We start from the raw sequence: 12,506 nt of genomic DNA, 5'->3' as shown, positions 1-12,506 counted from the left end.
ACTACAAGTTGTTTGTTAACTCTATATGACGAACATCTTACAGTTGTTGTGAGCTGGCAATTCCTGACATTCATGTGAAGAACTTTGGTCTCATAAAAAAATAAATAGTCTTCCACGCTTATGTTTAAGTGGACTAAGCCCTCAGCAGAAAGCTGTATTTGCATTTTTAAATATCTAGTTCCTGTGTACAGTCTTCGCTCCAGCCTGAGCCTCACTAGTTTCAGCCTGAGTTTCACCAACTTCAGGGACTTAGTGTGCTAAGTAGTACTGGCTGGAAGGTAAGACATTGTTAAGAGTGACCCTGAATAGCAGACTTTTAAGAGGTTTCCAAACAAGCCCTGTCAGTAAACACACTACTGGATCTGCTGAGAATGCTACACTGGGACTCTTTGACTCTTGCTGATTATCAGGTAACAAATGCATTGTTGCACCTTGCAAATTGCCCCTTTGATTTCAATAAAAGTGCTTGTAAACTCAGGTAATACTTGGCATGAGGGTGGCAAAAGTTAGGGTTCAACAGGCCAGTGGATTTTTTTTTCTTCTATATGTAAAAGTATAACACAGCTAAAAGCACACAAAAATACCAGTTCCTATCTATTCTTCCTTATTTTGAGACACAGAAGGCAACTGATACAGTTACGTAGGTATTTGTAGTCTAAGTGGCTGTGAATTTAAGCACAAAAGTATTCATTTGATGTTTATGTAGTTTACACTTTTCTGATTGCTGTGTAATCAGTTCTGCTGGAACAAAATAGTGAGATTTCTGTGAGGCGTATCAGGTTCAGAGAATCTCAGGGTTTGGAAGGGACCTCAGGAGATCATCAAGTCCAACCCCCTGCTAAGGCGGGTACCCTACAGTAGGTTGCATGTGTAGGTGTCCAGCTGGATCTCGAATATCTCCATAGAGGGAAACTCCACAACCTCTCTGGGCAGCCTGTTCCAGTGCTCCATCAGCCTTACTGTAAAGTTCTTCCACATGTTAGTATGGAACTTCCTGTGTTCAAGTTTTAGGCTATTACTCCTTGTCCTATCACTGAACACTGCCAAGAAGTGCCTGGCCTCATCTATTTGCCTCTCACCTCCCTTTAGATATTTATAAACATTTATCAGATCCTTTCTCAGTGTTTTCCCCAGGGTGAACAGACCCAGGTTACTCAGCCTTTCCTCACAGGTGAGGTGCTCCAGGCCCTTTTTCATCTTCAGCCCTAAGTTACACACAGATGCAGGCTGGGAAGAGAATAGCTTGAGAGCAGCCCTGAGGAGAAGGATTTGGGAGTGTTGGTTGATGAAAGATTCAACATGAGCTGGCAGTATGCACTTGCAGCCCAGAAGGCCAGCTGTACGCTGGCTTGCATCAAGAGAAGTGTGACCAGCAGGTCGAGGGAGGTGATTCTGCCTCTCTGCTCTTGTGAGACCCAACTTGGAGTATTGTGTCCAGTTCTGAAGCCCCCAGCACAAGAAGGATATGGAGCTGCTGAAGCAGGTCCAGAGGAGGGCCACAAAGATGATCAGAGGGCTGGAGCACCTCCCCTGTGAGAACAGGCTGAGAGAGCTGGGGCTCTTCAGCCTAGAGAAGGGAGGGCTCCAAGGTGACCTTATAGCGGCCTTCCAGTACCTGAAGGGGCCTGCAGGGAAGCTGGGGAGGGACAACAGCAGGTAGTGACAGGATGAGGGGAAATGGCTTTAAACTGGAAGAGGGCAGAATTAGACTAGATATTAGGAAGAAATTCTTTACTGTGATGGTAGTGAGGCACTGGAACAGGTTGCCCAGTGAGGTTCTGGGTGCCCCCTCCCTGGAAGCATTCAAAGCCGGGCTGGATTGGGCTTTGAGCAACCTGGTCTAGAGGGAGGTGTCCCTGCCTACAGCAGGAGGTTGGAACTAGATGATCTTAAAGGTCCCTTCCAACCCAAACCATTCTATGATTCTATGATTTTACTACTGTAATACTGTTCAAATTACAATGAAGTGAAGCTTAACTGGAAATCTGGACTTCAGAAACCAAGATATTTTTCATGTTGTCCTCAAATGTGATTCCAGGAACATGGACATCTAGTTTCCACATGATTTGAGATGCTGAAGTGGGAAAATGCTGTCCAGTGGAACAGAAAAAAAACAAAAACCTTTCTTCCTGAAGCCTTAATAAGTTTCTCATGAGGGTGAGAAACACATAGATTGCCCCAGTAGACTAAGATCTTAAGTTTTTGTCTTTTTTAATGACTTGGTTTTCCAAAGTAGGTGATGATGTTCTCAAAATTGCCCTCAACATTAAGATAAAACTCAGTTCTCTTAATAAATGTAAATAATATGCCAAATTGCTATTAAACCTTTGCTAATTATATGCTATGTCTTTCGTAACTTGTGGTTTTACAGCCCACACAGCATGATCCATACTTCTAATGAGTGGTTTCCAGCCCAATGCAGCAGAAGCATGTGGTTAAGCTGCAAATTGCATGAGACTCTTCCACAGTTTACTGTGATTGCTAAGCCCTTCCAGACACCTTGCTCCAATTGTCCATATGCTGCCAGGTCTAAATCAGCCTCTTTCTTCTAAGTGGAAACTTTATATAGAGAAAGAAAAATACACTGTTACTTTGTTTTTGGAAAGGCGAAACAGAAGTGCAAGGAAAGCTTTCCTCCAAGAGCCTTAGTGGGATGGCAGAGTGAAAAAAATTTTATTGGGTTGCTGGAGCTCATGCTGGGGCAATGTTCTTCCACTGTGCAGCATGTAATAGCATTGTACTTTCAAGCATACCATACTTGGGGGTGCAAAATTAAAAACAAATCTTTAAAGTGATTGCACAGTTGATGTTTCAACCTGTTTGTAATGACATCATGGCCTTCTTTACTGTGTATACTTTTCTTCAACTTGATATATTTATGACACCGTAAGACTGCTGAGTTTTCCCTTCATTGAGGATTTGTAATGGTCTCATGTTTTTAACAAACTAGATTAGCCCACTCATGTTCCATACCAATAGTTGGGAGTGGAGAGCCACTTAAAACAGCAATTAGCAAAACATTTGGTCCCATGGAAGGCAGCACTTTCTGGCTTAGAGAAAGCTTATTACAGGTCTGCTGTAGACACAAATTTCTGGGAGTGGTTAGGTTAAATGAGGAGTTGCGTTCACTGTGAGGAAGGACCTCGATCAGACCTTTCATTCATGTTACAGTTTATGCTTAATATGGGCCACAAAGATTAAGGGCAGGTCACTTGCCAGATTCATTGTATTTAAATCGCTATGAGATGTGTTTTATCACGGAAGAATAAAATATTTCTAAACAGAGACCTGCCAAAATACAAGAAGATCTCCATCTTCTAAAATCAATCTAAAATGAGGCTTTGGTAAAAAGCTTTGAAGTGGAAAGACGCCTCCTCCAGCTTGTCTTCCCATCATTTTTTTTTTCAAGAACCCATTGAGTTAATAGCTCCATCTATTTCACTAGAACTATTTCACTATAATATTTTAGAAAGTATTATCCTTGGCATGCCCTGGGGTCAGGCAATGATACCCATTATTCTGCTAAGAAAAGAAACATACATTACTTCCCTTTTTATTCCTTGGAGGAGGTGTCAATTTTCAGTTCAAAGATGGACTTTGGAAACTGAGAAAGAAACCAACCACGTGGTTTTTCTCTTAAGAAGGCACAATGGTGTTTTATAGCTACTTGCATAGTTCTATGTAATTACAAACAGTAATTCTAAAGGTCATTGACTTGCTGGGTCAGATACACAGATAGCGCTTGTGCTGATTTACCACGTCTGCCCAGAAACACAATCCATGCTGAGAAAATGTGCAAGGAAGAGCATCTACTTTGTCTGTCCTTAATTACTACGGGATTGTTTCCTTGAATATCTAGCATATTGTTTAACATTTCATCAAATCTAATAACTGATGCATATTCATCATCCTGTGATAGATTACAAATACAGTATTCAAGTATCATCCATATTAAAAAAAAAAACAACTTCTTTTAAGATACATTTAAAACCAAGGTTTCATGACAGACTACTTGAATTGTACTATCTTATAGCATTCTTGTCTTATGCATATTTAATGGGTAAAAATTATCCCACGTCTTTTGAGCTATTTCTGAATGCCTTAATGAATGCATCTTTATTGGCTTATTATAATCAGAAAAATGTACATTAAACCTCACTACTTGTTCAGTTGGAAAACACCATTTAAGAGAACAAAATCTTCTGAAAGAATGCTGTTTGTCCATCTATACACGAGCACATATCAGTCTGCCTAATTTCTTTTGAACTGTTAAAATAATATACTTCTTTACCTCCTCTTTTTCCCCTCAGGGCTCACACTTGTTTCAATCGTCTGGACCTTCCCCCTTATCCATCATTCTCTATGCTGTATGAAAAACTGTTGACAGCAGTAGAAGAGACAAGTACTTTTGGACTTGAGTGATACACAAACCACAGTGCCCAGCTCTTTGAACTTTTGTGGATCTGACTTCTCAAAGAATGAATGAACATTTGTATTGGATTTCAGATTGCTGTTCAGATAATGAGGTTCCATGAAAGAGCTTATGAAGCAATTAAAAAGCATTGTGATAGTGGCAGAATTCTCTACGGTGAATCTGGAGTGTGACTGAAGTGCAGGGAAAACCAAGTCTTGCAATCCACGCTTTTTCAGGATGATGAAACTTCGTATGTTTTGTTGTGAGCAAACAAGAAATGTGTGATCCCATGTTATGGTCAGCCTGGCTACTGCAAAACTGACATGTACCTGAAAACTGGATTTCACCGAAATTGATGAATAGAAAATTTAAGTCAAAATGTGAAATCATTCAGGCCCCACCTACGCAGTAAATCAGTGAAAAATCATACGATATACTTTTCTTTTTTTTTTTCTTTTTTTTTTCTTTTTTTTTCTTTTTTTTTTAGTATATTCATGAAGGTACATTACTTAATGCCATGTGTTACAACAGCATATCCAGTACTTGATAAACCTAAGACTACGAGTGCCTGCATGGGGTGCACCATAGAGTTCAAGTTCCTGGGGCAGAAGTGAATTGGAAGGAAAGTCAGCAAAGGATGCAACAGCAATGGCTTGCATTAAGGAGGTTTGTGAAAATGTGTTTGCCAGTGGTGTGTATGACAAAAGATGAGCTGTTACAGTGAACTGAATAACTTAATAGGACTGATTTTTTTGATTTATACTGCATGGAAACTATTTTAAGAAGAAACTAGCAATTTATCACAGCATATCAGGAAAAAAATTCTAACACGGTGACTTCTGTTTATTTTTATAGGTTCATTATATTATGTTTCTTAGAGTGTAAACAGGAAACAAGCAAACTAAAATGCTCTTTCTGTTTTTGTCACTTCCATGCTCGAACAGACATTCTGCTGGTGTTTATTCTTTAAGCACTCTCAAGGGAAAAAATGCCTTTTATTTTTATAAGAGTAAAAAACTCCCAAAAATATTTTGCACTGAATGTACCAAAGTTGAAGGGACATTATGATCTGACTGACTGACAGCAAACTGCATCACTATCAAGTATCTATAAAAACACTTAGGAACCAGGCTTTCTTCATGGTGCCATGTCTATAGATATCAGGACTGTGCACATAAGTAATAATTTTATAATACTATATGTGATATTGTAATATGCATTTATTTTAAATGCAGCTGGATCATTTTTTCATGCATTGGATTACTTAATGCAGTGGAGTTTAATACAGACATTTCATATGCTCCCCACAACTTTTTATTTGTACAGCACCACAAAACACTAGCTCATGTGGAAATCCACGAGCAACCTACTTTAAGGTGAGCCACTGGTCATAATGCCACTGTCGCATATCAGTGAACTCCCACAATATGTAAGCTGTACCTTAGTCTTGCATTTTCACTGATAGTTTTCTTGCATTTTCACTGATAAATAGTTTTCTTATCAAATGTTATTTGAAAGAATTTTTATAGCCTATCAAACACTGCATGGACACCATTTTCTTTACGCTTAATTTTGCTGAAATACACAAGGCTTGCTTGCATCTATTTTTGGTACTTTCCTCCAGATGGTCTTGTGGAACACTAATGCAGCTGCGCACCCTTTCTTGTGCAGCTGCTGCTACACAGTGCATCCACATTTTTTACATTCCAGGAAGTCGCACTTGGATACTGGATGACAAGAACATGAATCAGTTTTGTGCTAGCACTCGTGATAGCGCCGAAGCACTGCACACTGTTTTGTGAGAAAAGTAGCCTCTGAAGTAAATTTAACTTTCCTGCTTTGGAGACTCTTGAAAGGGCATCTCAGGGAGGTATCCTGCTTGGTCCTGGGGAAGCGTTTTTCCATGGAGGTGAACGTCAGTAGAGGTTTTGTCAGCAAAGACTGCCGTTCCACCCTCCAAGTCGGAAATCTGTGTGCAGCCAGGCAGCAAAGACTGAGGAAACCCTTCAGGCTTCCTGGGCAAACATTACATGTGCAAAGGAAAACCCAGTTGCAAAATCAGAGTGAAAGCCTTCTTTGATTTCAGGAATAATTGAGCTTCTGCATGACATTTGGGACTCCATTAGCCAAGTAACATAGGTTTTCTTGCACTACTTCTGGCTGGCATGAAATAGCAAAGAGAAATCCAATCACGTCTCCCTACTTTTAGACATATATTTATCAATCTTTGCTAAAATTGCATGTCACAGATGCTAACATGCATCTTTTTTCAGAATACAGATGAGCAGTAGGCAAATGGGTTTTTCGTCAGGTCAGTCCAGCATGGCTCATTTTTCATGTGAACCATTCACTGAGTAGCTAAAACTCCGGAACTCAAAGCAGAACACAACTTTTGCTTGGTTGAAGGACTGAATAATTTTGTTTTTACAGTACTGTGTTATCTGTGGTCTAAAAAAGAGATTTCCCAGGTGGAAACTGTACTTAGAAGTTTTGAACCAGAAACTCTTTGGAATGAAAACTTACAATATTTGGCACAAAGTAAGTTTATACTAGTCTGCCTTTAAGTTATGCTTTTGTACAAATCAAGAACAATAAATGCATCTTGTCAATTTTTATTTAAAAATATTTTCTGCACACATTTGTTCTGTATTTATACATACACAACTGAAATTAGTCACAGTGATCCATCATTCTGTAGAGATGTGACAGGATCACCATTGTGGCAGCTGTCAAAAAGAAGTCTGGAATCCATGTAACATTAAGACCCCGAGAGACTGAGGAGAAGCTGCTTCTTGCTCTTTTGCTGCCAGCATTGCTTGGAGGACTCTCAAAAAATGTTATTTGAAAGTGAGAAGTTAGCTGCCCAGGTACCTTGAGCGCACTATCAGCTATATGTGATGATATAGGCAGTGTTCTTGCTCTGAAGAGATTAGTAGGGAAGATACATAGAAAATGAAGCGTGAGCTCTCTGAGATCCCCGCATCTCTTGGTTGCTGAGTGTAATTTCTCCCTTCAGTGTGGGGAGCCATTTCCATTGAACGCATCCCATGTGGAAGCCGACTTTCATGTCCTGCAGATGGCTACAGCTGGGGACCACAGTGATTCAGTTACGCAGTCCTGTGGCACGCACAAGGGTCCAGAATGGGAGAAAGATCAGAAAGCGTTTCTGAAATCGTTGCGTCTCCTCAGAGATTTTGCACAGTGCTAAGAAGCTTTCCACTTAGGGAGGAAAAAAGCTTGTCTTCAGGAAGCAGGCAAAAGATTTCCTTCAGCTACTGTGTGATGAAAACTTGTGCGGGTTTCACCTGCACCATTTTCATCAGACAGCAAGTCTGGGTGGAGAAGCACCCACTAAAGTTGAAGTGAGGTGCCCTGCTTGCTGGAAAGCTGAGCCATGCATTGCTAGTCAAAAAGCAACTGGCAGGCCCTTGCCTGCTGTGTGGTGCCCAGCACCCCAGGGACCATGCCAACCTTCCTCTGGGGTGTACTCGTGCCAAGTTTCAGCCCCCAGCAAGCTGAGGTATTCTTTGTGTGCATGGTGCTACCTCTCATCAACTTAGCCAGAATGCTCCTAAATACCCTGGGAAGGCTCGTAGCTGTTGGACTGATGCAGTGTGGTGCCTACTGGAGCAAGCAGTACAGAATCTGCAAGCCAGAAGTACTTACTGTAGCCGTGCCGGTGTTTTCATCCACAGCAGGTAGGAGAGTGCCACCTGTTACGTAGGTAGCACCATCAGCAAGTTGCAGGTTATCTATTGAAAGTATTCTTTCAATCCAAGATAAATTCCAATTTAACGGAGTTCTGCTGATTGGAAACAAACCTTTTCCCCGCCCTGCTGTCCTGCTGTTTTTCCTTGGTATTCATCAAATATTTGCCCTTTTTTCTTTTTTTTCTTTTTTTGCTTTTAAAATGATTGTGCTTGTCCGTGTTGTGAACCTATCATAAGAAGGTGGTAACGTAGAGAGCATCTGGGGTGAAATCTATCTGTGTACGCTGCGTTCCTTGTAATCTTCAGGGAAACTAAAAATCATGGCAGCAGCATGCTGGCAGAACATCAGATGAAGTTTCTGGCATGAGATGAACTGCCAGAGCAGCAGACTGGCATTTTGCTTAGTTTAAAATTATAGGAAAGAAAACAGTGTTGAGGCTTCCTATGTATTTTTATTTTTTATTTTTTTAAAGTCTCAACAACAACAAAAGCTTCCTTCAGAAGCATTAGCAGCGGTATCACCTGGTTGCTAACCCTCAGCAGGGTTAGTTGCAGATGTTACCCGAGTTACTCCAGTGTGAACTGCAGAGGTTTATGGAGATATCTGCAAGTGCATTGTCTGTGGACTGAGGAAATCATTCATAAAAGGGGAATCTGTGGTAGCTGAGTTTGAATAACCTGTGTAACTTCATTTCCTATAGCATAAAGCAAGTTAATTACTTTCAGCCATTGAAACATATTTGTATTCAATTAGACTAGCAGTTACATTTTTCTTGCCACTGATTTTTCTTTGCTTGGGGAGGGGATGAGGGGGATAATTTATTCTTGTTAGCACTAATGGGAATTAATAAGTATGATCTCCAGTCATAAGATTATAAACTTAACCTTAAAAGTGTTACTGTTAACCTTGAAGTAATAATACTCAGCCACTGCTGTCATTTTCCCTTCTCGCCTGTTCCTTCTTCAGGCAAGCATGTTGAACTCCAAGTGAAATTTCAGAGTAATTGCTCAAGCCTGGCTTCTTAAATTGTTTGCTTTTTGGCCTTACTATGCAGTCTGAAAGATCTGCAGAGGTATTAGGGGTTAACTAGCTCACCTGCTGCAAGTAAAAAACCTTTAAAATGTCATTAGCATGATCACAGTGGCTGCTATGGGACTAGTCTAGCCTTTTGCTTAAGTATTTTACAATAAAAAAGAATGTAAAGTGTTAAAGTTGAAATTCATTGCTTTCAGGAACAGTAAATATACGTTAGGTAAATAGTGATTTGAGGGGAGAACTTTCTTGTAAATCTGATGAGTAAAAGCCTTATTATGACCCATGCCATATAATAATAATATGCAAAATTGTCAGGCTGACCATATAAACACACAGTTTTCGCAGTTTGTGCTTTGGTTGATTTTTTGCATTTCTCCCAAATAGATCATTAGCTTCGCAGTGCTTTTTCAGTTCAGACTCATGCGTATGTACTGGACTTCCAGTATTTCAAATGCTCATTGCTATGAAAAGAGTTCTATTAAAACATTTCTAGTGTTTTTAAAGTAATTTTACTGAAAAAAAAAAAAGGTATTGTTTAGGTTAAATAGGTTTTCCATTTAGTTAATAGTAAAAATTTCATTTAGGGCTCTGCTTTGCTCACAGCTGCATTATGCTGTAGGAATTTTAAGGTGTTTTAAACTCATGATTAATTTGAGAGTTCTTAAAAAACAGCAGCATTGTAATGAGTCGTTTGGCACTACTTAGATTCCTCCCAACAGCATGTGAAAGGATGACAGTCAAGGATTCTTCTGGAATGGCTACAGCCCGTTGTAGTACCTGTATGTATTCAAAATGCATAGCCTGAGGACTATGTGAAAGAAGTACTGCACTCATTAACTAGCCTCCTTCTAAATTGATAATTGGAATTTTGAACTTATTTCCTTTATGTACCAAATGCAGTCAGAGTACATTGCAAATGTAACCTGTAAAAAACAAATTAATGATAGATGTATTCCCATAAATCTCTTAAAGATGTGATGAAGGTGAAAAGGAGCCAAGCTATGTTTCTTCCAGACCTTCATTTCTTAACAAACAAACAAACAGAAAGCTAATGAGTAATGAAAATTATGCTTCTTTCTGATTTTTTTTAAACTTCCAAAAATGCATGTATCAGCCTCTACTAGAAAAGCCCTGTCTTACATAGAGACCTCTTATTAGGAACTCAGGAGTTATATTGTTCCACTAATTAACAGTTTTTTGTTGATATCAACATAATCAGTTTTTATATGTATTGACCTACAAAGATCTACAGAACACTGGTCTCCTTTATGCTGGGCTGCCTTCCAAAAGCTGGCTGCCCTCTCCCTTGTGCACTTAATCCTACAGTCACTCTGAGACAAATGCTGACCACCTGTGCTGACTCCAACTATAGTATCAGAGTGAGATTGTGGTGGTGGTTTATTTTTCCATCCAGAATTAGATCAGACTCCTTGCATGAAGAGCCAGCCCCCTTCAGTCCAAAGAGTTGGTGGGATCACAGTTCCTCTCACAATGTGAATGTCTGAAGAGAAAAGATATCTTAACACAGTATAGAATCATAGAATCTCCTGAATTGGAAGGGACCCACAAGGACCATTGAGTCCAACCCTTGGCTCCACACAGCATTGCCCAGAAGTGCCCTGAGGGTGCTGTTCAAACACTCCCTGAGCTGCAGCAGCTTGGGGCTATGCCCACCACCCTCTGGGGCAGAACCTCTCTGTAACCCCCAGCTGACCCTCCTCTGACACAGCTCCATGCCGTTCCCCTAGGCCCCTGTCACTGTCACCTGGGAGAGGAGATCAGCGCTGCCCTTCCATTCCCTCTGAGGAACTGCAGCCACCATGAGGCTCCTCTCAGCTCCTCTGCTGAACAAGCCAAGGGACCTCAACTGCTTCTCACACACCTTGCCCTCAGACCCTTCCCCATCTTTGTTGCCTTTCTTTAGATGCTCTCTGATAGTTCTATTTCTTTTTAGTACTGTGGCACCCAAACCCGCACCCAGTGCTGGAGGTGAGGCCACACAGCGCAGAGCAAAGGGAACAGCCCCTTCCCCTGCCCAGTGGCAGTGCTGGCCCTGGTACATCCCCCAGGGTACAGTTGGCCCTTTTGGCTCTAGGCACACTGCTGCCATCACCTGCCATCAGCCAACACCCCCAGATCCTTTTTCTGTGGAGTGGCTCTCCAGTTTCTTGTCCCCCCATCTGTATGTGTATCCAGGGCTCCCCATCCCAGCTGCAAAATCCAGGACATGTTCTTGTTGAACTTCACACTGTTGGTGATTCCCCAGCCCTGTAGATCTCTCTGCAGGCCTTCTGCCCTTGAGGGAGTCAACAGCTCCTCCCAATTTAGCGTTGTCCGTACATTTACTTAGAATACCTTCAAGTCCTTCATCCAAGTCATGCTTTTTTGAAACCAGAGTGTTGATTACGTATCCAAGTGTCAAATGTCTTTTGACTTTGGGTTTATGGAGTTCATTTTGAAGCAGTAGCTTTTTCAAGCAATTTATTCTATTGCCCCACTCCCATGGGCTGCTTTATGCTGTTGGGTGGAAGCATGAGCCCTCAGAGGGACACACGTGAGTGCAGATCCAGAGATCACGGCAGCAGGGATTAGTTATCGTAGTAAAGTCTGTGCCTTCCACAAATGAAGGCTTTGTCGTACAGCCCTTCAACTGGTTTCATCCTTAAGATATTTCATGTTTTCATTGCTTGCAATACAAGCAGCTCCTCACGTATTCTATCAACTACTGAGAAGCTCTCATTTTAGATCAGGAGCATTACAATTTGATAGTTAGAAATACTCTAGCTGTGTAAATGTGGTCAATGAAAGACAACTTTGCTGAGACATCTGATTTAATGGTCATGATGACTGTAGACAGAAATTGCAGCTGAGTAAATTTTATAAAGATTACTGTATGAATAAGCAAGTAAATCTCTGAAGCCTCATAACTAATGCTCGGGAAGGAAGGTAATTGTAGGTGCAGTAAATGATGAGATATGGCAGTTCCACGCAGCAAGTACAACATAAGAAAAGGAGCCATAGAGCAGTTCTTGAGTGAAAACAACTGAAAGAAGTAGGGACAGGAAAAGGCTTTGCCAATAGTAGGTGGGACAGTGAGCTGTGCTGACCACTGGATGTACAAAAGAGGATACTTTTAGCTTAAAAATTATGCTATGACAATGTACCCAGGAAAAATGACTATTCATCATGAAACAGATTATTGTTACAACATTGGGAGATGTGTTTTGGCTAATTATTTTAGGTTCTGAACATCTAAAGCACACAATCAGAAAAATATTTTCTGTGTTTTTCTTGGTTTATTGGTTTATTTATTTTATTTGGACTGCTCTCAGAAAAAATGAAGGTT

At 40.7% G+C, this 12,506-nt stretch overlaps 1 protein-coding gene across 5 annotated transcripts in view; it reads left to right on the top strand.

The window, feature by feature from the left end:
- Positions 1-7,039, top strand: part of HECW2 (HECT, C2 and WW domain containing E3 ubiquitin protein ligase 2) — a 173,664-nt gene extending 166,625 nt beyond the window's left edge. For all 5 annotated transcript variants that reach the window (XM_046943905.1, XM_046943904.1, XM_015289488.4 and 2 more), the window contains one exon: positions 4,311-7,039. In XM_046943905.1, coding sequence (XP_046799861.1) covers positions 4,311-4,422 — 112 coding nt within the window. In that variant the 3' untranslated portion in view covers positions 4,423-7,039. The remainder of the gene's footprint in view (positions 1-4,310) is intronic.
- The last annotated feature ends 5,467 nt before the right edge of the window (positions 7,040-12,506 follow it).

Source organism: Gallus gallus, chromosome 7, assembly GCF_016699485.2.
Source record: "Gallus gallus isolate bGalGal1 chromosome 7, bGalGal1.mat.broiler.GRCg7b, whole genome shotgun sequence".
In the NCBI taxonomy this organism is placed as follows: Eukaryota; Metazoa; Chordata; class Aves; order Galliformes; family Phasianidae; genus Gallus; species Gallus gallus.
The sequence above is the reverse complement of the archived record's forward strand: the minus strand, read 5'-3'. Positions and strand labels throughout refer to the sequence as shown.